A 26717-nucleotide genomic window follows, 5' to 3' on the forward strand; every position below is an offset into this window, starting at 1 on the left:
AACTTACATTTACATTATATTTTATATGTTAATCAAAAGGTGTATTCCAAAATACCAGTGGCAAGCATATATGCATGTGTAAAAAAGGGGTATGAATTCTATAAAAATCATATTAATTAGTTCGGAGAAATTATCATCCACCTGACATTTGACCCAAAGCCCTAGAAAATGAGCTTCTTTCACTTGATATATATTCACTTAACCAACTCGTAGAAACCTCCTATGACCCTTCAGTTCAAATCGAACTAATTGGGTGGTCAGGTTTTCCAAGTCCCTAATCTTTCTTATATAACCTTAACAAAGGACTTAATTCTCATATCAGTGCTTAAGATAAACCATGCATCTAATTTTTTTGTTATTTAAAAAATGATAAGATAAATCCTCTAATCTAATTTAATTTTTTTGAGAAACCTCTAATTTAAAATTTTGAATACACAGATAACGTGGGATCATTCATAACAGTCACGGCCTCTTATTTTGGGTAGGTACATTCCTAACAAAAGCAAAAGATCATCCGTAGCTGCCAAGTTTTGCTAAATTTCCAATGATGTTAGCATCCATTAATTGGGTAAAAGCAAGTGTTTATCTACTTAAGATAAATTTACTAAAAGTCTACTAGCTAGTTAGAGCAAACTCTAATAAAGAAGGTTTAAATTGCCAAACCAGTTTAATCATTGATGTGATCGAGCATCTGTTAATTTGAGTGAAATGGAAATATCCTGTAAAAAGAATAATTATTGACTAGAAGTCTTCTTAAAAGAAGTTTCGGACTTACTCAATGGAGGAAGATTCATAATCTAGAAAACTGTTGTGCATATGTATATAATATTCAAAAGATTCAGTTTATATATTCTTGGTGCGATGGTCACTCCACAAGTATAAGTATTTGTGGAGTGTGAGGGGCAAGAGACGAGCTTTCAAATTTCTAGAAGAGAGTTTTACACACATATATACTTAAATTAGACTAGAGTAGAATTTTTATCTATATTAAAAAAAAAAAAAAAGATTCAGTTTATAGTAATCTTCCAAGAGTGATCTAATGTCAATTTCAATCAGACTTTTATAGCTGGAACATTGCACAAGTACCTTTCTGCGTATTCATTTTCTCTTACTAAAACTATATAGAAGCCAATGGACAAGGACCAGAGAGTTTGTATTGGTCAATTGGGTTAGCTCGGATAATATATTTCTCTAATAAAGATTGGTGGTTGGGTTTCTAGTATGGTGTATGCATGCTGACGTATTTATTAGTTAGACCTTGTGGACTTGGCTTAAACCCAATTTGTTGGGTACAATGATTTAGATTTAGGCTGTGTTTGTTTTGGCTTCAAACTGATTTTGGAAATGATTTTCCGGAAAAGTGGGTGTTTGGTTGTTACTTTAAATTGGGTCAAACTGAAAAGCATTTCTGGGTTGACCGTAAAATATAGCCAAAATGGTGGAAAATGATTACCGTTTTCATTTTCACTTCAAATGATTTCCGGCCTTGGAAAATAGATGAGAGAGAGAGAAAGAGTAAGAAGATCGCCTTGTCGGAGCAAGAATACAACTAGATCGCATCGGAGCAAGACGATCGCCCTCGTCGAACCTAGTCACCGATCATTGAGATTGTCTCGCCATTTTCGGACTCAGATGCACAGAGAGAGAACCCAGAAAACCCAAGATCGAGCTCGTTCGTCGAGCAATGCCCAAACCCATTCGTCAAACCTAGAAAACCCATTCGATCGCACCATTTCAGACCTCATCGCGCCGATCACACCACCGGCGAGATCGTCGCTATCCACCCAAAACTGATCGTTCTCGTCGCACTCCAAAACATCATTCTCGACCCAACTTCGTTGTCCTCGACCCAGATTTGTCGTCTCCGACCTAACTTCGTTGTCCCCATTCATCGAACTCAGTCGCCTCTCTCTCTCTCTCTCTCTCAATTTGACTGGATTTGATGAATTTTTTTTGTTGGGATTTGTTTCTTTTGTGTTTATTTACTGAGAAATGATATTAATATTTGTTTGGAAGCTGAGAAAATATGAGAAACATGATAAAAATAGGTTTTCTAAAGTATTTTCAAGAATACAACCAAATACCATAAAATATTTTCCAAAATATTTTTTAGAATGCAACCAAATACTTGAAAATATTTTCCTTTCTCGGAAATAGCATTTCCTTAAAATATTTATTTTCCGAAAAATATTTTACGGGAACCAAACACAGCCTTTGCCTACAAAATTTTTATCGAAGCTAGAAAAGTTGAGAGAGGTTGCTTTATGAGTGATGTGACACAAAACAAACTCTTCCATCTCAGGGAGGCTTCTTTGTTACGCTAGAGTAAGATTCTATTTCAAAGCTATAAATTTTTTTTTAAAAAAAATCTATAAATATTTCTCTCACATGAATGTAAAATTCATTATTTAATTATATTTTTCCATTAGGTAAAATTCATGTGTTGGTCTCACATGTATGACATTTGTGAATCTTACATAAATGTAAGAGTAGTGTACATATACCTTATTGTTTTAAAAAATATAATATGTTCAAAAGTGATGAGTAGATGCATGATTTGTTACTCACATATTTTACAGTAGAATGAATTTTTTAAGTGAAACTTATTTTATTGGAAAGAGGACATCTAGATCTTTAAAATAGACAAAAATTTGACCAAAACTAGTTTTAAAATAAGTGAGACATCACATATGATATGATAATTTAAAGTTGTCACAACTTGTCTCCAAGAATTGGTTGTACCCTTGCTAGACACTTGTTTGATTGAAATTGCGACAAACAGTAAACCAACTTTGAAGGCTCAACAACTTAAGCTAATGATCTCCTATATGAAACCAACCTTTATTATAATAGTGGATTTTCTATGAGGTTAAATCGCCTACAGTGATTTTTTCTCTGAAATTTTCACTTTGTTATCAAAATTTTCTTTTACTTCTTTATATCTTTATTGCTTTTGATTTGGTGTTTTTAACCGTGTGTGGCTGAAGATAACTGTTTGTGTTATCCATTGAAATGAACCATAACTTGATCAATTAATTTGCCATTTAAGTTGTTGAGAGTCTGTGGATTCCAGTTAGTTCAACTGATAAAATCTCTGATAGTTGAATAAGAGATCTGGGGTTTAATCCCTGCCTACGTAAAAAAACCAACTGATGATTTGGTATGATAATAAAGAGTTATCATCAGGAGTGGATGTCATAGGTTGAAACTCTCTAAAAAATAGTTGACAAATCCTTTTTGTTTTTATTTTTTTCAATTGGTTTGCACCAATTTAGTTTAGCATCAATTATAAGTGATTTTAGTGCCATGAAAGAGTGTAAAAGCAACCTTTTTACGTTAAAGTTATTTTGTGAAATTAAGATTTTTTTTAGTCATTTTTTTATACATAAGAACTTTATTGTGTTTACCTTGCCCCTGCGCGGGAAAATATTTCCTAGTTCTACCAGTGCTAATAAGATGGAAGTTTCAAGTATAAAAAAATTTATGAACTTCCAGGAGAAAAAAGAAACCAAATTAGCACTATTCTAAAAATAATCTTAGCTCCAAATATAATCCTTAATCCCATAAAAAAAATAAAAAACCAAATAACAGTAAATTTAGCCCAAACAATAATAAGAGGTCAAATATTAATAAATGAACAAAATATTCAACAAAAATCCCATTAAAAAATAAATAAAAATCTTCAAACATTCAGATTTGTAACTCATTTAACTCATTTCATAAAATAATATTTAATTTCATTTCTCATTAAAAAAAAAAAAAAAAAAAAGGTATACCAAGAGAGATATTATGTCCATAAGTTCTCAATAATGCCGACATCTATGCTCTTCTTAATTTTGCAATATCAACATTGATAGTAAAACTATTATACAATAGTTTTAAAATATGAAAACTAGTAGGTTTATAGTGTTTGGGACCATCAAATTAATATGAAAGAGATGGTTTTATACATTAGTCTTATCTCATGGTGGAATCTTTGAGTCTGATTTAGCCACTGGTAGTGCTCATCACCTAAACGAGCAAGTTGCTTCAATTATTTTGTTGAAGTGTACATCTGTAATTATCTCCGACTATGCATCAATCACGTCGTAGAAGACTAAACACCTCAAGCTGGCAAATAGCAATCGACATGTACCATGCATATGTTTGACTAGTTTAAACTTTACAAAACGAAAGTTGGATGGAACTGTTTAATTGATTGTTATAGGCTTATAGACTGAGGTTTTATGCCGTAAGGATACCAATATATACCCAACAAGAAATGTTAGTTAATTTCCAATATGCCGAAAGTTTTACTTATCATCTTTCTCTTGAATTATACTTTACTGGTAATTGCTTAGCAATTTCTTTCCATTTTCCAAAGAAAAGTCAGTTTCCAATTCCATCTATATCACCTTGATTAATTATTCACGAACTTAACTATCATCACCTTGCAACTTGCTAATTTGTTTTTCTTTCTTTTCTTTTCTTTTCTCCTTTTTTCCCAATCGAACCTTTCTAGAATACAGAGTTTATAACAAGATGAACTTTCCAATAATGTAAGATGAACTTTCCAATAATGTTTGTCATTACTCATTATGTTCAAATTGATTAGACAATAATTAATGAAAAAAAAGAATGGTCGGTTGAACTGGGGCCTTTGAGATTGATTGTGTCTGAGAAAGTGAGAGAATAGTCAAAACACGCATGCATTTCACTTGTTAAAATTCCGTACATATAGTGCATACCTATCGTACGTGTTCTAGCTGTTGATTTTTCCATTAAAATTTCTCATTTTTCTATATATATATATATATATATATACACGCAAGTGCCGTACGTTTTTTTTCATGTAATTTGCTGAACATTTTCTTACCAGTCCGATTGTGTACTAATCAACCCTAATACTGTGCAATGTGTCTTTTAAGTTCACACTTGTGCACAAATAATCCAAATGAAGAGTCATTTTGTGTAAGCCCCGGCAGCTAGCTCCAGCTCCTTACCAACAACCTGGCGCTTCGCCAGAACACACCACAAGTCAGTCCAACAACCAGTTGGCTTCTCGCTGCTGCACATTAGCAAAAAATAAAAAACAAAAAATAAAAAATAAAAAATAAAAGACTGAATAGCCAACTTCATGCAAATTTCTCAATCAGTTTCCTTTATCCTTCATTCGGTATTAAAAAAACCTCTTCTTCATGTGTAGATTTAAACTTTTTTTTAATACGTAAAGCTTGACACATAAGATTTTAAATGGCATATAGTGTAAATCAAGAACTCAAGACGTGCTTTAATATTGTGTTAAATTACTAACTATTTTAAAAGTTTAAACTATTAAGAGATAATAAATTTAATCATTTAATCACGTAATTTTATCACTCACTAATCACATGAAACTTATAATAGTAGCTTAAGCTTCTATCACACAACTTCTCTTTTGATAGGATTAAAAATACATGATCTCCAAATTAGCACCTTGTCACAATTTATTTCTAAGCCCAAAAAAAAAAAAAAAAAATTATTCTTTATTTTTTATCCTAACATCAATTGATATCTAAAGACCACTTTATTAAAAGCACTTTGTTACGTTAAAGTCCAAAGTCATTAGGCTTGTTTGAATAGTATCGATTAAGCTTTCTATTTCTAACACCTCTCAAATCTTCTTCTATATATTATCAAGTGACAATACCACTATCATGACCGCATCTTCAAGACCACAACTAAGCATTACGAAGAGTCCAGTCACAAAATTTTTTACCATCGAAAAACCAAATAACTAAATATGATGCTTTGGAACTTAAATATTGATAAAAGAGAAGATGAAAGATTTAGAGAAAGGTTAGATGAGTTGATAATTTGTCACAAAGGTGACATGTTTCTCTTCCATTTTAAAACATAACAGTTTATCTTTTGTTGTTTGTTTTAGTTTATTTAAATTTTTATTAAAATTAATTTCCAATCTTAAGATTTACGTTGTTTTTTTTTTTTCCATCAGGTCAGGTTCATGGGTTGGCCTTCACTACAAGAAATTTGGTTATTTTCAACGGTTGAAACCGTTGAAAAAAGTACTAAAAACCGTTGAAAATACTATTTTCGACGGTTACTTTAACCGTCGAGAACCGTCATTAAAAACTATGTTAGAAAAAAATTTTCTACGTCCTTATGCAACCGTTGAAAAAAAAATTATACTTTTATCAACGGTTAATAAATGTCGAAGTATTATTAAAAGCCGTTGAAACATAAACACATAAAGATGCTTATTACTTTTTTCTACATGTACTCAACAGTCAATAAAAGGAATCTTGAGATAAATTTCAACGGTTTGTAAACGTTGAAATAAGTATTTTCTCTAAAAAAAAAAAATAATTTTGAATGCACTTTTTACATTGATCAAAATTTAATAACCTAATTCAAAATATAATGTAAACACAATTGTGCAATTCCTAATTAAATTTACAACAACCAATCAACTACTCTTTTAACACAAAAAAAAAAAAAAAAAAAAAAAAAACTGTACAAATACAATGGATAATTAGAGCTGAAAATATTTTTTTTATCAGTAATAGGATCATCATTGTTAACCAATGATGCAGCATCTCGATTACCCATTCTATCATAATGTATTTCAGTGCAAGGTCCACAAGGACCTGTATCACCCATCTCCCAGAAATTGTCCAGTACAAAGAAACAAAAACTGTAAAAAATTGCACACATGGAAAAAACTTTTTTTTTTTATTCAACTTCCCTACATATATTCATAGACATGTAATAATCATGTACTTCCAATTTATCAACCTCACATTTTCATTTCAGTTGCACTAGTCTCATAAAAATGTTTCTTGGTAGCGAGCATTTCTTTGCTGTCATTAAATACACAAACAATTGAATCTGCAAAAATTCAGACAACTGTATACCTGTTGGCTATGGAGACGATTCTCACATTCAAGCTCTTCAATTTCCTCCTGAATTGAAACGAAAATCAGAAACGAAATTGGGGGAAAAAACCATTTAATTTAGATTTCATCTGACATACTTGAAGTGCTAAAATATGCCATTGTGATTGTGCTAGCTCTTCCTCTTTCTGAGCTTGCTGCCTTGCCAAAAGCTGAATTTCAAAAGAAAAATCATCATCAACCAAAATTCTACTTGCATGCAATGCATGAAACAAATTATTCCAAAGATGAACCAATTAGCAAGCATCCATTCATATTAAAGAGAACTTTGTGTATTTGATACGAGTTTCCTAGGAAATTGTCCATCTTCATTGGAGAACTATAGTGTGAAAGAAAAAAAAAAAAAAAAAGGCTATTGTGATATCCATCATTATTCAAAAGCATAAACAACGGCTACTTGAACATTATCCACAAAATCTTCAATTAACTAATGAATACAAAAGTTCATCAAGATATAAAGCCTAGGTGGAAGCAGGAAAGTTGTGAGGGAAAATGTAAAGAACACAAGATTAGCATACAAACTAGTGACACAATAAATAAATATTTCTAGTTTGTGTGGACTTTATCACCAGCTCACTTCTTCAGGCACATAAATTTTTCCATCAGAGCTGTTTAAAAATTGCAGCTCTATGATATAATTGGCTACCTGCTAAATTGTCATAATAAATGCATTTGGAGACTCAACAAAGTACATTTTAAATGAGAACAGATTTTTTTGAGAGAAATGTTTATACCAGAATCTGCTGTTCTGCTGCAGAAGTGCTTAAATTCTGTGCATCCTGCTTTTGCATGGCTGATAATACCAATTAGAGAAAAAGGATATGTTAAAACCTCACCAGCTACCCCAAGGGTTAAATTTGTTATAGATTGAGAAAAGCTTTCAACTTATATTTAACCAATAGAGGTGCTGACAAGTGGTAGCAAGAATGGGTTCATACGTGTGTAGTGATTTCCATTGTGATCAACCTGAGATTATTAATCACATTGTCAGGCCAAGGACTAAAATATTAAAACCTAAGTCATGGGAAGTATTAAAAATATGAGGTGAAATTTAACAAATATTTTAAGAAGACAAAAGAATGAAACGAACAGGTGGTCTTGATTCTAAAGATTGATGAAGATCCTTATTGTCATCAAGAAGTTTATAAATTTCTTTGTCCTTCTCCTCAATCATTCGATCAGCAAGATCACGAAATGTATCATGCTCTTCCTACAAGTTATGGATCCAATTAACACGAACAAAAATATAAATATACTGACAATTAATCCAAGCCCAAATGCAACAAGATACAAGATATAAGGTACCTTCAATCTTTTATAATGTAATTTGAGCTCATCCAATTCTTTTTGTACATCCTGTGCAGACGATGCTTCATTTTGAGCCTTCACTCCCTTACATTTGACTGTAAAATTAAGTATAACCTTTTTGAATACTTAACTGGTATCCATATTTCTATGGATTGGAGAAAAGGAGGGAAACGATGGTAAGAATCATCTTTATTCGACTTAGCATGGATGTCTTACTTCGCCATGCTTCTTCTATATTTTGAAGGTTCATTTCCCTGTTTCCTTATCTGATTGGTGGCTAGCATTAGCAGAATTCAGCTTTATTTCTAAGCTCTTGATCTGCTGCTTGGCATTGTCAAGGACCAACTCTCTGGAATAAATATGTAATTGAAGAGTGAAATCAGACTTCTTAGTACGTAAACCAAAATTCAATATTTCAAGAATAGAAGTAAAAAAAGCCACTTATCAGAAGGTAGAGGGTTGGGTGTATCACTATTTCAAGGCCCCAGTAAAAGAGACTGGTTTCTTTAAATTTTTTAAACCAATACTAGTAATAAGTGCCTTCAGCCAGAAGATAATGGAAGTTGGATATGCAAGGAACTGTAGCACCAATATATAAATGGCGTAGAGCCATACTCTGATACTCCCAATGCATCAATACTTATTCTACTTCGGTTAAAGCACAATATCAACGAGACATACAACATAGTTGAAGAACTTTGTTCCACGCCATAGTTGCCAAGGATATGCAACTAGAAATGGTTTGGAGAAGGGAATATATTTTTTTTTTTCTTTTCTTTATAGCTGGTAAATTAAGCGTTAGATCCGAAAAAAAGTATTAAATGAATTTTGCAGGTTGAAAAACAAAGATTGGTAGGAGTTCTTCACCTCCTCAAATAGATTTAGACTCAAGATCTGATATTATTAATTAATGGAAAATTCACATTCAATCTCTTTGACCAGAAGAACTCAATGGTTCCTTAGGATAATGACTATTTCATTCATTCTCCCCAATCAAATACAAGCAAGCCAGTTAGAGTGGCTTGCAAAACTATGAATAAAACCTAGAATATGCAAAACTTGGAAATGCAGACTTAACCATACTTGATACTTGTAAAACTAATAACACTTCAAAGACTCATCAGCCTTCTAGAAAAGCATTTAATGAACATATAGACCCCACAAGGCCAAAAGTGTCTAAAATGGAGTTAATTTTTTTTTGGATAATTTGATAGTAAAAACGATAGGAGAGGGGGGATCTGAACCTTGGACGTCTTGATTGGAATCAAAATTAGCTTTCTTGTACATAATGGAGACAATACTCAGTCTAATGAACTATTAGTCTAGCATTCTTGTACATAAAGGTTATCCTACAACTTATCATTAAAGTACATCTTGAAAAAAGTTATTCTAAGCAAGCCTACTGCCAATCTTTTGATGAAAAACGGGATATTTGACTAACAGTACTTTAAAACAAATTCAAATTCAAAGAGTGTATCAGTAGACTTCCTTATGATATAGACCTGGAAGGGGCAATAACAAAAAAAATATAAGCAAACCCACAAAACTAACCTCCCGAAATTCAATTTCAACTTAGCTCTTTAATTGTTTAAAAATCTCTAACTCTTTTTTTTTTTTCCTTCCCCACCCCAACAAAAAAAAAAAAAAAAAAACTGAAGTTCAACATAATTCTGATGGTTAAATCCAAGTACCCAGAACAACCAGTCTTACCAAAAAGACCATGAATTTTTTATCATAAATTTCAAGAATCCATCCAAATGTGAATCAATATGTGTAAATACTATTTAAAAAAATGCTGAAACCTCATAGTGGAAAAGAAAATCACAGATTTGGTTCAAGATGGTAACATGCTAATGGATAAACAACTTCCATAGTATGACTAGTGAGATTCAAAACATATTGAAACAGTAAGAGGGAAGACTCCAAAGCAAAAAAGCTTACAACTTTAACAAAAGAGAGCAACGCCCATCAATGCAAGAATCAATCTTTCAAAAAAAAAAAAAAGACCAAACTTTCACCACCATTCATCACATAAACTACGCCATAACACACTCTCACTAATCAAATTCAAATTTCACACAAACCACACACACATTCGCGTACAGAAAAATCTTACAATAGGTTTGGCAATCCTCCTCCGTTTAGGAGACAAAGCTGGGGATGCAGTATCATCATCATCATCTACAGGAGCAACAAAACAACACAAAACAAAAAGCTAGAAAACTCGTTTGAAAATAGAGAATTTAAACTTCAAATATCACGGTTCAATTTTCTTCAATTTAATCCTCCTGAACAGTATAGAAAAATACAAAAAATTTCAATGTCCTGGTAAAAAATCCTAAAATTTTCCCAGCAACCAAACAGAGGGTAAGAGTTGAGAGTGATAAAATACCGTCAAGGGACACGAAATTGAGAGGCTGAACTTGAGAGTAATCGAACAATCGCTCAAAATCTTCAGTGGAATCCACCTGAAACCAAAAATAAATAAAAATTCAAATCAGAGAGAGAGAGAGAGAGAGAGAGAAACCCTAGAAAAGCGAGAGATTAGAACTCAAAGCGACTCGAAGAAGAGAAAGCGAAACTCAAAATTCAGAGATAAAAGAATGGGAGAGAAACCCTACAAAAAGCGAGAGATCCATAATTGACAGTGTACGGACAAAATTAATAGCCATGACCGCAAAGAGCTATGAGAGAGAGCGATAGAGAGATCGATATAGAGGGAGAGAGAGTGTGAGTGAGCTATACAAGTTCCGTGTTTTTATTTTCAATGTTTTATAACTGTTGATAAAATATTTAATTTATTTTTTTCTACATTTATCCGACTGTTGATATAACTTTTCCCTCTTTATTCTTAACACATGTTTCAACAGTTATATCAACTGTGGAAATAAATATGTGAATTTCTATGCTTTACTCAACAGTTGTGTATAACTGTAAAGAGAGATGCTACGTCTACAACATTTTTATAATATTTTTACAACAAATTATGGGTGGTTAGTTGTTATTGGTTCAAATTTAAAACTAACAGTAAGATTACTTTTTTGCCCCAACAAAAACAACCAGTAACAACTTGTCACTTAGGATTTGTTGTAAAAATGTTGTAGAAATATTGTAGACATAGCATTTCTCTAACTGTAAAAATTTGAGGTTTTTATTAACATTTTTTAGTGGCTGTAGATAAAAATATGTTGGAAAAATTCAAGTTTGTTGTAGTGCTTGTTTAGTAATAAATAATTTGTTTGATACTAACAACTATGCCTAAAACGTTATAATTCATACTAAAATACTAGCTAACTCATCACTTAAGATTCATTAACCATTGGAAAAATTCCTAGCAGTAGCTTGAGCTTCTATCACATAGCCTTTTCCTTTTGGGAGGGTTAAAAATGCATAGATCCTCAAAGTGCCATGTCACAAATTATTTTGAAGCAATAATTTTTGTTTTTCATAACATCATTTGATAACAACATTTATGCTATATATCTAAAGACTACTTTATTATTATTTTTTTCTCTCTAAATTTGTTATGTTAAAGTCCAACATCATTTTGATATACATTATTGTCATTTTCTTTAAGACCTTATCCCTTCTCTCCGTGTGTATGTAAAAATACTTAATATTCCCAAAAAAAAAAAAAAAAATCCAACATCATTTGTTTTGTTTGAATTGTGTCAATTGAGCTTTCTATTTCTATGACTTCTTAATTCTTCTATCAACTTATTATCTAATCTTTCCCTCAATCTTTTATGGTTGATTTGGACGGAAGAAAAAGTTGAAGGATGGAAAAATAAGAAAGAAAAATTAAATTAGAGTTGTTATCAATTAGTTGGAAATTTGGGTGGATGGAAAATGATGGTGTAAGGGCGGTTTTTGGGGCCCAAGCCCAGTAAGCAGGTGATTCTGGTCCAAAAGACCCTCAATAATGAATTTGTAGAGAGTGGGTCACAGGACTAGGTCTTGACAGAGTGAACGTAACTGTTAGTAAGCCATGCAACAATTTGAACGTGGGGATATTTCATTAAGTTTCATGGTGTAACAGTCCAAGGAGCAATACGTATGCCACTTATGCTCTGTTTAAAGAATCCTTTTCTCTCTCTCTCTTTTCCTTCTCCTTTCTCTCAATTTTCCGATCCCCTCTTTATGGGGATTTTCTTCTCTTATATAGCATCCTTCAATCGATAATGGCCTTACACTTGTTAACCATCTAGGCCTCCACTTGAGTGCCTGTCCCATCGGACATCCCCTTTCTTTTTCTGTGAGTTACACTGGCCAAGATGACACTATTCACCTGTCTTCTCTACATTAATGCGGCTAGAAAAGTAGCTTCCCTGCATTTAATGCGGCAGTTGTGGTTGCCTCCTGAATGTCTAGCATTCTCCTTCCACTTGGGACGATTTCTCACCATGTACAGGGCATGTGTTGGACTCCCATTTGGTGCGTCCGAGGAGACACTCCTCCTCGGACGCTCCTTAAACATGTCTGGCCCAACAGGATTGGGCTGAGAGTCTTCCGGCCCTGCTTTCACTTCCTGTTATGGCTGGGCTCCACATGGGTCCTAAGGCCCATTGTTGACTGATGAATTTTACCCCTACAATAGCCCCTTAAAATTCCAGCTCTTTCTCCTTGGTCCGAGGAGGAAAGGCGGGATTTTGATACTTACGGGATAGTTGATTGTGCATTCCTATTTCACCCGTGTGAGGGCGTGCCCCCACGTGCCTTATTAATGTTGAAGGCATTTAATGACCCAGGGGGAGTTAGTTGCGGCTTTTGGAGTTTTACGCTCCTTTAATCCAACGGTTGGAGACCAGATCAACGGTTGACAATATTTTATTTGCTCTAGGCGAGAGTATGTTTGTCCAACTCCCTCTGAGTATATAAGGTTTTGAAGGCGTTCGTTCCTCACTTTTGACGAACACTCCAGTACTCAAAACATCTCAGTGCCTTCTCCTTCGACGCGCTCATACCTTCGCCGCCGTTCTCTTGAAGATTCTGTCCAGTTTCTTACTCGTAAGTGTGCGCTTCTTCTTCGTTACTCTTCTTTAAGCAAACCGCCTTCGCGTTGTCTAGGATTAGGGGGGATGGGTAAGCTTGAAAAAATGGTAAACTCTCCGGCCGGTATGGCGGGCTTCAGGGCGAAGTATCGTATTCCATCGGAGATAGGTTTAGAGTATTGCCACTAGGAGGAAATTTTGCTCAAGAGAAGGACAGGGCGAGTCGCCATTCCAATGATAGCCTTCGTGGAAGGAGGAATGACGATTCCAATGGGGAGAATAACCAGGGATTACCTGATTGGTCATAGGTTGGCCCCCCACCAGTGCACCGCGAACCTGTTCCGGATCCTGGGATGCACAGACGCCCTAAACGATCAGATGAACCTCGGCCTTTTGTGACACGACGTGGTTCATCTCTATGAATGCCATAAGCTCGGCGACTCATACTACTTAAAGTCTAGGTTTGACGAAGTTAGGTTGATATCCTGCCTTCCCAAGTCTAGCAAAGGCTTGAAGGACGACCATTTGATCGTCTTCGGACCATGGCACGACGGCATTCACTGTCTAACTAGGGCAGGAACGCTAGGTGGGGTGTCATAGACTTAGATTCCGTGGAGGGGACCTTAGTTTTGAGCTCTCCCCCCCTTTTTTTTTTTTTTTTTTTAATTGGTTTGGTTGCATGCCTCCTCGGACTAACGTAACCCTTTCTACGGTCTTTGCAGACAAGGAGCGAACATCCCCTCGGCTGAGCCTGGTCAATGTCCTAGCTCTAAATTACCTCTTGAGATCCGAGATCTTAGTAAGCGAGGACGGACAATTACGGGCGGCTCCCTTGATTTTGGACTACGTTCCCCTTACACGATCCTTGGTGGACGCCGGTCAAGCTATAAGGGCTGGTAGTCCAAGATTGGCACGTATTGACGTATCAATAACGGGGTTTCTTGCTTCAACAGACTTACCTCCCATTCGGTTGCCTGCCCAACGCGCTCTTCCCGCAGCGGTTGTCCCTGAGGAGGCGGCTGGTTCTTCGCACTCATCCTTAGAGGAACAAATAGACTAGTTCCAATTTGCCGAGGAGGGAGAGGTGTCGGCCAGAGTAGTAGAGCTCTCGGACTCTAACACTGATTTAGACCGTGCCTCAGCAGCCCCTGACCTTGGCCTAGTCATCGCACAAGTTGATACCAGCCAAGAAACTGAGGAAGCAGGAATGGACATGAAACCAAGGTCTGGCCTCAGGGGCCTTCTATCCAATAGGAACAAAGGGCAATCCTCTAAGGACGTCCCTAAGGAGCAACCTTCCTCTAAGGCTCCTACTCCTCCTCTCCCCCCCCCCCGGTCGGATGCGGCGCTACAGCCTATGCCCAATTTGAGGCGAAAAAGGCCTGTAGAAGAACCGGAGGAGGGAGAGGTTGGTCGCGAAAAGGCTCGGCCTCAGAAGAAGGGCAAGGAGACGAAGGAGCCCCGAGAGAAAAGGACTCGGTTCATCGATAGCCGAGATGAAGCGGCCATTCTGAGAGAACAACGAACATGGTCGTCGCTGCTCGAACTAGACGGCTCCCCGATCTCCTAGGATGCGACCATGTGGGAATCCCAACGAGGGCCGACATCATTCTTGGCTGAGGCCTTGCAGCAGCCTCTTCTCTTGCCTCGCGATATGGAGGGTCTTAGGAATACTCGGCAACCAGACCTCTTTATGTCATTGAAAAGGGACATGGCTATGGTAAATGGAGTCTTCTACCTCGTCCCCTTTTTGTGTATCTACTTGTCATCATCTTCTAACAAGGTCTTTACTTTTTGGGCGCAGGTCACTCAACAAGTTTACGTCGCTGAGGAGTGGGCCAAAAAGGCTCGTGAAGACCTACATAAGGAGGTCCAATCCCACAGTGCTGCCGAGAAGACCGCTGGCGATCTTAAGCAGGATTTTGATCGCCTGAATAATGAAGTGAAGGACGTGAAGAAGGCTCACGCAAGCGCAGAGGCTGGCCTTAAGAATGCCACCAAGCAGGCCGACGATCTGCGCATACAGCTTTGCCAATCCGAGGAAAAACTCACGACAGAGAGGCAGGCGATCTCAGCGCTTAAGGCCGAGCTCGCAAAAATCAAAGAGGAGGCCCATTTGGCCAGGGAGGCGGCCGAGAAGGCTGTGGCCGCCTCATATGATCGTGGAGTTCGTGATACTGAGGTTAGGCTGACCGAGGAGGTGGCTGCCGTTTGCAGGGATTACATCACCATGTCCTGGGGTGTAGCCTTGGATCGAGCAGCTGTCCCGGCGGACTCCGACCTCCGGAAGGTTGAGAACATCTTCTTTCCGGAGGATATACGTGAGATTCCCAACGAGGTTGCCTCTGAAGAGCCTCTACCAACGGACTCTTCCATTCCCGAAGCTGGTGGTACACAGCAGGCCGTGCAGGGCAAGTTACCCGAGGACAGCCTTTGTATCAATGAGCTTATTGCGCAGGTCAAGGAGACTGCCCCGGGGCCCCAAGCAGCAGATGATCAGCCCGCTCCTGCTCAGGGTTCATAGGAAAGTAGTGTAGGATTTTGTTGTTTATCTTTTGTATTTTGTTTCGCTTTGTTTCGCTGACGTTTGTAAAAAGAACCGCTTTTGGGTTTTAATGATAAGAGTTATTTCCCTTCAGATATTGTTGATTTATTCTCTTCTGTTTTCATCATGAATGGATGTCTATTCTGTCATTTACTGTTGAAAGTTAAGTATAAATGAATGAATACGTGAAAATAACGATAGTTCATAATTAGACAAAAATGGCTGCGAAGTTAATTTCCCCCAAGTCTGTGGCCGAGGAGCCATGCAAGACTTGGGTTCTGTTTAACACTTAGTGAGAATCGCTTTGGGGTTAATTTTCCCCCAAGTCTGTGGCCGAGGGGCTATGTAGGACTTGGGTTCTGTTTAACACTTGGTGAGAATAAGTATCACGGTTAATTTCCCTCAAGTCTGTGGCCGAGGAGCCATGTAGAACTTGGGTTCTATTTAAGACTTAGTGAGAATCGTATCGCGGTTAATTTCCCCCAAGTCTGTGGCTGAGGAGCCATGCAGGATTTGAGTTCTGTTTAACACTTACCGAGAATAAGTATCACGGTTAATTTCCCCCAAGTCTGTGGCCGAGGAGCCATGCAGGACTTGGGTTCTGTTTAACACTTAAATCAGGTAACTGCACAGTAATACGGCATCAAGAATTATATCTTTCATTAATAACAGTACCTTTTCAGGTTGTTTACATTCCAAGGGCGTGGCACTACATGTTCATCCAAGTCTTCCAAAAAGTAGGCTCCTATGCCGGCTACGGAAGTGATACGGTTCGGTCCCTCCCAGTTTGGTCCGAGCTTTCCCCATGCAGGGTTCCTTGCAGTGCCCAAGACCTTCCTTAGTACTAGATCCCCTGGCTCCAATGGTCTGGACTTTACCTTGGCGTTGTAACCTTGCTTGAGCTTCTGCTGATAGTTAGCTAGGTGGACCATCGCGCCTTCCCTTCTTTTGTCGATGAGGTCTAAGCTCTTTTCCAGAAGTTTGTCATTGGTAGCGGGGCAGAATGTGGTAGTCCTCTGGGTTGGGAAGTTCACCTCCAGTGGGATGACAACCTCGGCTCCATAGGTCATTGAAAAAGGGGTTTCTCCTGTGGACCTACAAGGCGTGGTGCGGTATGTCCACAAGACATGGGCTAGCTCCTTAACCCATCTTCCTTTCGCGTCATCTAGTCTCTTTTTCAGTCCATTCATTATGGTTTTATTGACGGCTTCTGCTTGTCCATTACCCTGGGGGTAAGCTGGCGTGGAGTACCGGTTAACAATTCCTAGCTCACTGCAGTACCTTCTGAAGGCTTTGCTGTCAAACTGGAGCCCGTTGTCCGACACCAGGGTGTGTGGGGTGCCGAACCTGGTGACAATATTTTTCCAAAGAAACCTCTTGACATTGACGTCCCTAATGTTCGCCAGTGCCTCAGCTTCCACCCATTTGGTGAAGTAGTCAGTGCCGATGAGAAGAAATTTCCTGTTCCCTGTTGCCTTGGGGAACGGACCAAGTATGTCTAGGCCCTATTGTGCAAATGGCCAGGGACTGGACAATGGGTTCAACTCTCCGCCAGGCTGGTGTATGTTCGGGGCGAACCTCTGGCACTGGTCGCACTTCTTCACATACTCCAGGGCTTCTTTATGCATGCTCGGCCACCAATAACCCAGCGTTAAGGCTCTGTGGGACAAAGACCTACCCCCCGTATGACTTCCGCAAATTCCTTCGTGTAACTTTTCCAGGATGAATTCAATAGCCTCTGGGTGCACACACAGTAAATATGGCCCCGAGAACGAGCGTCTGTAGAGCTTAGAGTCCTCAGATAACCATAATCGAGTAGCTTTTTTCCTAATTTTGTCAGCCTCAACCTTATCATCTGGCAATGTGTCGTGCTTTAAGTATAGCACTAGAGGATCCATCCAGCTCGGTCCTGCCCTGATGTTATGTACTCGAATCCCATTGGCCTTCTCCGTTAATGGACGGATGAGATCTTCTACCAAAATGACTCGAGGGAGGGGCTGAGCCGAGGAGGTAGCCAACGTCGCGAGAGAATCAGCATGAATGTTCCCATTTCTGGGTACGTGCGTCAAGTGGAAGTGATGGAAATAGGTCTGTAGGTGCTTAGCCCGAACCAAATACTCTTGCATTCTTTCGTCCTTAGCCTCCAAGTCTCCATTTACCTGTCCCACAATGAGTCTCGAATCCGAGAACATGTCCATGGATTTCCCACCCATTTTCCGGATCATCGACATTCCCTCCAATAGCGCCTCATATTCGGCTTCGTTATTCGTGGCTGAAAATCCGAGTCTCAATAACTTCTCTATGGTTATCCCTTCGGGTGAGAGCAGAACGAGTCCTACCCCTGAGCCCCTTTGATTCGCTGCGCCATCGATGTGCGCTTTCCACCAAGTGTGTTCATGCTGAGAAATTGTGCTGATCATCTTCTCATTAGCCCCTAGTGATCCCGCCACCTTTTGTCCTTCTAGCGTGGGCTCTGCAAATTCTGCTACTAGGTCGGCAAGGACCTGGCCTTTTACAGCAGTGTAAGGCATGTATCTAATATCGAAAGCGCCCAGGATTGTTCCCCACTTCGCAATTCTGCTTGTGTAATCGGCGCTGCGTAGGATGGACTTTAAGGGGAGTTGTGTTAGCACCACTACAGTGTGTGCTTGAAAGTAGTGGGAAAACTTTCGTGTGGCCTGTACGATGGCCAAGATAGCCTTTTCGAGGGGAAGATAACGGGTTTCTGCCTCCTGCAGTGATTTGCTCACGTAATAGACTGGTCGCTGCGTGCCATTGTCTTCTCGGATTAGCACCAAGCTCACTGCATGAGGGGTTACTGTGATGTAGGCGAACAAAACCTCGTCGGCATCGGGACTGGACATGATGGGTGGTCGGGCGAGGTATTCCTTTAGCTGTTGGAAAGCTATAGCGCACTCCTCATTCCACTCAAATTCCTTCCATTTGTGTAATAGGAGAAAAAATGGCCTGCATCTGTCTGCTGAGCGCGAGATGAAACGGTTTAAAGTAGCTATCATACCAGTAAGCTTCTGGACCTCTTTAGGGTTCCGAGGAGGCTGCAAGCTATGGATGACTTTTATTTGGTCAGGATTAACCTCTATGCCTCTGTGAGTCACCATATAACCCAAGAATTTTCCTGATCCCACCCCAAATGAACATTTAGTTGTGTTCAATTGTAGCTTGTACTTTCTCAGTATTTGAAAAACGTTGCCGAGGTCTTCAATATGGTCGGGCACCAACTTGCTTTTAACCACCATGTCGTCTATGTACACTTCAATGCTCTTACCCATCTGCTGTTCAAACATCCTGGTCATCATCCTTTGATAGGTTGACCCGGCATTCTTCAGGCCGAAGGGCATCACCTTATAATGATAATTTCCAACTGGGGTGATAAAAGCAGTCTTCTCCTGGTCTTCGGCAGCCAAGGGTATCTGATGGTAGCCCTGAAAGGCGTCTAGAAAACTCATTCTAGGGTGTCCGACAGTTGAATCTACCAACCGATCTATCCGCGGCATAGGGAAAGGATCCTTCGGGCACGCCTTGTTTAGGTCTGTGAAGTCTACGTAGACCCGCCATTTCCCGCTCTTCTTTCTTACCACGACCGTGTTGGCTAACCACTCGGGGTAGAAGACCTCTCTGATAGCCCCTGCTTTCTTCAATCTTGCGACCTCTTCTCTCACGGCGTCAGTATGTTCTTTCGATGGTCGCCGAGGAGCCTGCTTCTTAGGTGTTATAGCTGGATTCACATTAAGGTGGTGGCAGATGAAATTTGGGTCGACCCCTGGGGCCTCATAGGGGTCCCAAGCAAACACATCTACATTCTATCGGAGAAAAGCAATCAATGCTGACTTCTCCTGGGGCGGTAATTCTGAACCGATTTGAAAAAACCTCTTAGGGTCTGATCCGACGAGTACTTTCTCCAGATCCTCACAGCTTACCTCTGTGGCTGGTCTTCGATCACCCGCGGTTGGGATCGAGTTCATTAATTGCTATAATACGTTCTCGGCTAAAGCGGAAGGTTCACTGTTTTGTCGTCGTGAGATTGCCGACACCATGCATTGCCTGGCCATTCCTTGGCTCCCCGTTATTTCTTTTACTTGACCTCCTGACGGATATTTCACTTTCTGATGCAGGGTTGATGGTACAGCCCCTAGTGCATGAAGCCACGGCCGGGCCACGATAGTTGTGTAGGGGGAATACGCATCTACCACAATGAAGTTCACTTCCACCATGTCTGTGTCCATTTGCACAGGCAGTCTAATCATGCCTTTCGGTATGACGGTTGTTCCTTCGAAGCTGACCAGAGGGGAATCGTATGGTGACAGATCTTCTGGCCTTAAGTTCAACCCCTTATATAGGTTTGGGTACATTACCTCCACAGTGCTACCTTGATCAACTAACACCCTTTTCACATCATAACCTCCAATTCTGAGTATGACGACCAGGGCATCATCGTGGGGTTGAAGGGTACCTCGCTTATCCTCTTCCGAGAACTCGATCAAGGGAGTGGCGCCCACCCTGGCTCTCTTAGATTCCCTGTTATCTGGCTCAGTTGGGAACCTGCCCACTGACATTACCCTGAAAGGGGTCGAGCCTGTCCTTCCCGGTGCGGTGAGAATGACATTAATTGTGCCAATGGGTGGCCTCAACGTACTTTGTCTGGTTTCATTGTTCGACGGTTCCTGCCATCCTTCAGGGCGGTGCAACAGATGTCTCAACTTCCCTTCTCGGACAAGCCGATCTAAATGGTTTTTCAGGTTCCTGCAATCAGCAGTGGTGTGACCTGACTCCTGATGGTACGCGCAATAGAGGTTCTGATTGCGTTTCAAAGGATCACCAGCCATCTTGTTCGGCCACTGAAAGAAAGGTTCATACTTCACCTTCTCTAGGATCTTGTGAAGCGGTTCTCGGAACACAGCATGGACTGCCTGAGCCCTGGTAGATCCAGGCTGCTCTACATAGTCTCTTCTCGGCCTGTTACTGTTGTTAAATCATTCCGACCTGAAGTCCCTCCTCTCCTGAGGGACAACCTTTGCTTTACCCTTCCCCATCTGCTGATCCTCCTCGACCCTTTTGTACTTGTCAATCCTATCCATGAGTTAACGCACACTGGTGACTGGCTTCCCAGTGAGGGACTTTCTTAGGCCGTGCTCTGTCGGCAGGCCCCTCTTGAACATGCTAATGGCGACGTCATCATAATTCCCCTCTATCTCATTATACATCTCCCAGTACCTGTCTAAGTAGGCTTTCAATGTCTCTCCTTCTCGCATGGATAAGGACAGGAGAGAATCTAGGGGCCGAGGAACTCTACTGCTGGTTATGAAGCGGGATCCAAAAGCCTGTGTCAACTGTTTAAAGGAGTCAATGGAATTGGTGGGAGGGCATTAAACCATCTCATTGCCATAGGTCCCAAGCTGGACGGAAACACCTTACACATTAACGCCTCATCCCTGGAATGGACGGCCATCCTCTGATTAAATTGGCTCACATGCTCTACTGGATTGGTCCGACCATTGTATGTGGCGAATGTTGGTTGATGGAACCACCGAGGAAACACTGCCCTCTCTATCCTACGCGTGAAAGGTGATTGGGATATGCGATCCAAAGCCCTGCTCATGGCATCATTGGTTGTGCCTTGGTAAGATGGACTTTTGTGGCCGGGCTTATGAGGCCGCTCTTCTTCGTAGGAAAAAGTCTCGCTCGGAGGAGTTCTTGACTTTTGCCTGTATTCGTTGTCCTCATCATTGCTACTGTTCGAGTCGGGTGGAGGACGTTTTCGCTCCGCTCGGTGCAGCTTTTTCTTCAAGTCGTCAATTTGTTGCTGCAGAGCCCTTCGATCGTTTTGCTCAGGGGATGCATGGCCCTTCCCCTTTGAACGGCTTTCACTTGTGTGAGAGGTGTTCACACTGCCCCCTCGTTGTTTATTTTGGTCCCTCTCTCGTTCGAGATTCAAAAAATTGACCTGCCGTTGGGAATCTGCACGTCCAATTTGGCGCGGACCTGATCCTTCCATTTCTCGCGGTTTCACTTGTCGAGACACAAGTTCTTCCCCACAGACGGCGCCAATTATAAGGGCGGTTTTTGGGGCCCAGCAAGCAGGCGATTCTGGCCCAAAAGACCCTCAACAATGAATTTGTAGAGAGTGGGTCACAGGACTAGGTCTTGACAGAGTGAATGTAACTGTTAGTAAGCCATGCAACAATTTGAACGTGGGGATATTTCATTAAGTTTCATGGTGTAACAGTTCGAGGAGCAATACGTATGCCACTTATGCTCTGTTTAAAGAATCCTTTTCTCTCTCTCTCTTTTCCTTCTCATTTCTCTCAATTTTCCGATCCCCTCTTTATGGGGATTTTCTTCTCTTATATAGCATCTTTCAATCGATAATGGCCTTACACTTGTTAACCATCTGGGCCTCCACTTGAGTGCTTGTCCCATCGGACATCCCCCTTCTTTTTCTGTGAGTTGCACTGGCCAAGATGACACTATTCACCTGTCTTCTCTACATTAATGCGGCTGGAAAAGTAGCTTCCCTGCATTTAATGCGGCAGTTGTGGTTGCCTCCTGAATGTCTAGCATTCTCCTTCCACTTGGGACGATTTCTCACCGTGTACAGGGCATGTGTTGGACTCCCATTTGGTGCGTCCGAGGAGACACTCCTCCTCGGATGCTCCTTAAACATGTCCGGCCCAACAGGATTGGGCTGAGAGTCTTCCGACCCTGCTTTCACTTCCTGTTATGGCTGGGCTCCGCATGGGTCCTAAGGCCCACTGTTGACTGATGAATTTTACCCCCACAGATGGGTATCCTCCAAAATTAGAAGAAAAATGGGGGAAGGAAAATGTGTGACAAATTCAAAAGACATTGTTACCCCTATTACCTCAATATTTTAAACTATAATTTCAATTCATCCACTCTCCCATCCTTTCTATCAAATACACATAATGGAAAAGTAAAATATTTTCTATCCTTACAACATTTTTTATTCCCTTACTTTTTCATTCTCCTAACCAAACTCTTTTATTATTATTTTAGTTCCATAGATTCAGATTTGGTTATTTGGTTTCCTTGATCATGAAATTAAAAATTTTCCGTGATTGTTCTTTTAATTTTGCACATTACTTAGTTGTGATCTTGAAGATGTGGTCATGATAGTGGTATTGTCACAAAGGTGACATGTTTCACTCATTTTTTATTTTTATTTTTATTTTTTTTTAAGATTAAATTTTATCTTTTGCTGTTTGTTTTAGTTATCAAACTTTTTTGTTAAAATTTATGTGAAATTTTAAGAATTGAATTGCTTAATTTGTTTCGTTAATGTTTGTGTTATGGGTTTTGTTGTCATTGTTATAGGATAGTCTCTCCTTTTGTGATAACGTTTATGGAACAATCTCAACGCTCATAGTAGTTGGAATTTAATATAGTCCAGACATAAGGGTCATCAAATAGCCCATGACTCATGGGCTGGCCCAGTAGCCCGCTAGCCCACCAGGCTAATGGGCAGCCTAGCCCAATAATATTGAAGCCCGTGGGCAGCCCAATAGCCCAATGGGACAGGCTATGGGTTGGTTTCTTTACCCATGGGCGCCCGGTGGGCCGGCCCGTTAGCCCAGCCCAGTAGCCCGACCCGTTAGCCTGACTCATTGCCCAAAATTTATAACAAAATAATTTGAGGGTTGGGTGGGTGAGGGATTGAACTTTAGACATTATAAAAACTTTAAGACCACACACCTAACCACTAAATACTTGGAATGATTGTGATACAATATGCATAATAAATATATATTTTGGTATTAGTCTAGTAGCTTTGATTTTTAAAACAAAGTTACTAAGATGACTGTTGCCCTACCTCTGTGCCTCTGGAAAGAAAGTCATTCTTTCCTTTGATAAATTCCAATTCTTTTCTTACAAGTTACAATTATAGAAGAAATTCCTTAAAAAAAAAAAAAAAAAAAAAAAAGCTTACCGTTGGTTGGAAGAAATTCTTTCCTTAATGAGTTGATATTTGATTCTTCATATATTTCCTTTAAGAATTGATATTTTATTCTTCAAATATTTCCTTTAAGAGTTGATATTTAATTCAATGTACTTATTTATTCTTATCAATAAAAGTTAATTAATCTTATTTTAGTACCTTTTTAAGAGGTATGTCTTAGTATTTTTTTTAATAGAATCTTTTTAGTAGATTTAATTGTTCAGTTTGATAGTTTGTAATAATATATAATTATAATTTTTTTGGTTAAATTTTTATAACCCCATTGAAGACTAGTTAAAAATGCCCATGGATAGCACATTAAACCCACCTCACTAGCCCAGCCCGCTAAAGCCCAAATGGGCATTGCCCATGGGTAGGGCCATGGGCTAGGGTTTTTCCATCCAACCCGGCCCGACCCAGCCCATTGACTAGTCAATAGCCCGTTAATCCCAGCCCATTAGACCCATGGGCCAAGTAAAAACGGGTCGGGCCGGCCCGGCCCGGCCCATTGATGAGGCCTATCCAGACACATGTTCCACCGCCCACATAGACGTGGGTTAAGTCCATGTGAGTTGGACCCTGCATGCCGACATTAAGAGTAGAGACTTAAAAGAAGAATTCTCGAATTAGCGCCATAAGTTCACGTTTTAGTCAATATATGTCAGTATTTGTGACCATTGCATGATCAACAACAAATGTCACAATTTGTTGAGGTGGTAGATTGATTAGTACAACATTACTTTCACTAGAATCATCACTATTTTCATTTTTATTATATACCAATCATAACTTATCACCTTAGTAATTATGAAAAATATTGTAACATTTATTGTCATAGATTTATTGCTACTCACAAATCTTACTCTCATTACCATTGCTTTCACTTTTATTATAAACCAATCATAACCTATCACCTTAGCAATTATGAAATATATTGTGAAATTTGTTGTCTTTAGATTTATGGTTACTCACAAAGCTTTACTTTCCTAGTGTTCTCGTATGCTATTGGCTTGCTTCTGTCAATATTTTCCATAATATACATAGATTCTCAAAAGTATATACGTACGTGTATGTATGAATCTATCTACACAAGTTAGTAGATATTAACTTCCTGAAATAGCAAATTAACATATATGGACTTGTGAACTCAATCTAACTAGCTACCAGTAATGTAAGCCTCTAATAAACACAAATATCCTCAGTCAATGCGATCACATTTTAGCTGATACAGTGTTTCCTCCATAATCTAATCCTTAAACATGTTTTATTAATTACAAAATTGACACATTGAGCATCAGTTTTGTTGCGTCGGCTATACAAAATTAATTTTAGCAATCTTACCTGGGAAACATGCTTGTTACAAACTTTCTTATTACTCTATAGTTCACCAAAAAAACTCAAGCGATGCAATAAAGGATCCATCCTAATAATTATTTGGATTCTAGTTATTTGCTCTTGAACAAATCCATGCACGGAGAAAAGCCAGCCCGAACATGCAAACGAAACAAACATTAACAATATGGAAATTCAAATTCGGCCTGGAAGACATCGAATCATTCTTGTCTTGGTAAGAGATATATAAACAAAGTTTCCAAGATAAACAATTCTATACAAAAGCCAAACTTATACCAAGAAGTTAAAAGATCATCATTTATATTTAACTGTTGCATGTATCACATAAGAAGAAACTTGAACCATATGCCAGTCAGAACTGTGTCCTTTGTTCGTCCATCACAAACACATTCAACTCCGTGGAAAATACTAGATAGGAAATTGGAAAAGCACAATGGGCGACCTCCATAACTTTTGTTACTTCATGCCATGTATCAATGTAAAACTTAATACAACAATAAAAAGAATGCCTGCGATGCATAGTGCACCAATGGCACTACCAACAATACAAGTTGCCGAATTCCAGCCAAATTTACAGACTTCCCGAAAATTATCCCTGAAAAACTGTATCTAACTTCTCCACCCCCCCCCCCCCCCCCCTTTTTCTCCATTTTCTTTTTGGCAAGTGTAATCCATCGAAAGTACCTGGCCTTCAGCAGAAAGAGTAAATCAGACTCATCCAGGAAAAGAGGCAATGCATGAATTTGAGACTACATGAATCAAGGGGAAGCTTTGAATGTAACATGGACCAATTTTGATTTAAAAAGAAAGCAGAGTTTTTTTTTTTTTTTTTTTAGAAGTTAAAAAAGAAAGGAGATAATTGTGAGGAACATGTAATTGATAACTATCATTTGTCAGATATTTATTAATTTCTCAAATTATAAGGTATAAAATAAAGTTCGGGAGGAAGAGTTCATCCATACTTCAAAACAAGTATCAGACAAAATACATGATATGACATGATCATGATGTAATAATCCTTTTACAGCCAATTAGCTCTAGCTCAAATGGCACTTAATTGGGAGTTCAAAACCCATTGGGAGCAGGTGTCACTGAAAATCCTTTTTTTTAAGTTCCCTTTTCCTAGTGACTCCTCAAGAAAATTGAATTGCTTTAACGTGCTAACAAAAAAAAAAAAAAAAAAAAAAAAAAAAAAAATTAAATTATAAATTTATTTTGCTTAAATATGACCTTTGCTAAACGGTAATCTATGAACTTACAGCAGCATGCTTGTCAGATGCAATAATTCCAGATTATTCAGGTTCATCTGCAATACTCCAAATCAACCTAAAAGAGATTGTACATGAAAGGGAACGCATCATTTCACCAAAGTTGCTCTAAAAGTGTAAACAGCAATTTATCAAGGGTATAAGAATGTCTATTATCAGAACTAGCATTTAACCCGCGCAATGCGCGGGATACATTTTACACATTTAAAATACCATCAATTTGACATAACTATACAATAAATACAATAGTCAATATGTTTATTAAAGGCTTTGTTTTAATAATGCCAATCAATTCAAAAAACAAAAATGACAATTGTGGGATATAGAGTTAGGTTTAATAACATT

The 26717-nt window shown here is 38.9% G+C and overlaps 3 protein-coding genes across 8 annotated transcripts in view; 1 reads left to right on the forward strand and 2 right to left on the reverse strand.

The window, feature by feature from the left end:
* LOC126697094 (AT-hook motif nuclear-localized protein 1-like) overlaps positions 1 to 26717 on the forward strand; it is a 105259-nt gene that overhangs the window by 70170 nt on the left and 8372 nt on the right. The window lies entirely within an intron of this gene.
* LOC126697095 (protein GRIP-like) lies at positions 4671 to 11026 on the reverse strand. 5 transcript variants are annotated; one of them, XM_050393932.1, is made up of 11 exons: positions 10862 to 11026; positions 10633 to 10708; positions 10357 to 10421; positions 8457 to 8589; positions 8238 to 8335; positions 8023 to 8142; positions 7829 to 7898; positions 7667 to 7725; positions 7013 to 7084; positions 6894 to 6941; positions 4671 to 5044 (listed from the first exon to the last, which is right to left on the reverse strand). In XM_050393932.1, the coding sequence occupies exons 4-11, from the start codon at positions 8488 to 8490 to the stop codon at positions 5018 to 5020; spliced, it is 528 nt and encodes a 175-aa protein (XP_050249889.1). In that variant the 5' UTR covers positions 8491 to 8589; positions 10357 to 10421; positions 10633 to 10708; positions 10862 to 11026; the 3' UTR covers positions 4671 to 5017. The 5 variants fall into 5 exon arrangements, with proteins under 5 accessions (XP_050249889.1, XP_050249888.1, XP_050249891.1 ...); XM_050393931.1 differs by having other exon boundaries at positions 4671 to 5047; XM_050393934.1 differs by having other exon boundaries at positions 4671 to 5047; positions 7871 to 7898; positions 10862 to 11025.
* Positions 25754 to 26717, reverse strand: part of LOC126697098 (protein cornichon homolog 4-like) — a 98594-nt gene continuing 97630 nt past the window's right edge. For both annotated transcript variants that reach the window (XM_050393942.1, XM_050393940.1), the window contains exon 5: positions 25754 to 25788. The gene's annotated coding sequence lies outside the window, so the exon portion shown is untranslated. The remainder of the gene's footprint in view (positions 25789 to 26717) is intronic.

Source organism: Quercus robur, chromosome 8 (genome assembly GCF_932294415.1).
Source record: "Quercus robur chromosome 8, dhQueRobu3.1, whole genome shotgun sequence".
NCBI lineage: Eukaryota > Viridiplantae > Streptophyta > Magnoliopsida > Fagales > Fagaceae > Quercus > Quercus robur.

Excerpts from the sequence above, each read along its gene's own strand:
- LOC126697095 (XM_050393930.1), bottom strand. The coding sequence starts at position 8,490 with ATGAACCTTCAAAATATAGAAGAAGCATGGCGAA. Across the intron at positions 7,899-8,022 it reads CTTTAGAATCAAGACCACCT|GTTGATCACAATGGAAATCA; the intron begins GTTCGTTTCATT and ends TAATAATCTCAG. Across the intron at positions 7,726-7,828 it reads ACTTGTCAGCACCTCTATTG|CCATGCAAAAGCAGGATGCA; the intron begins GTTAAATATAAG and ends TGGTATTATCAG.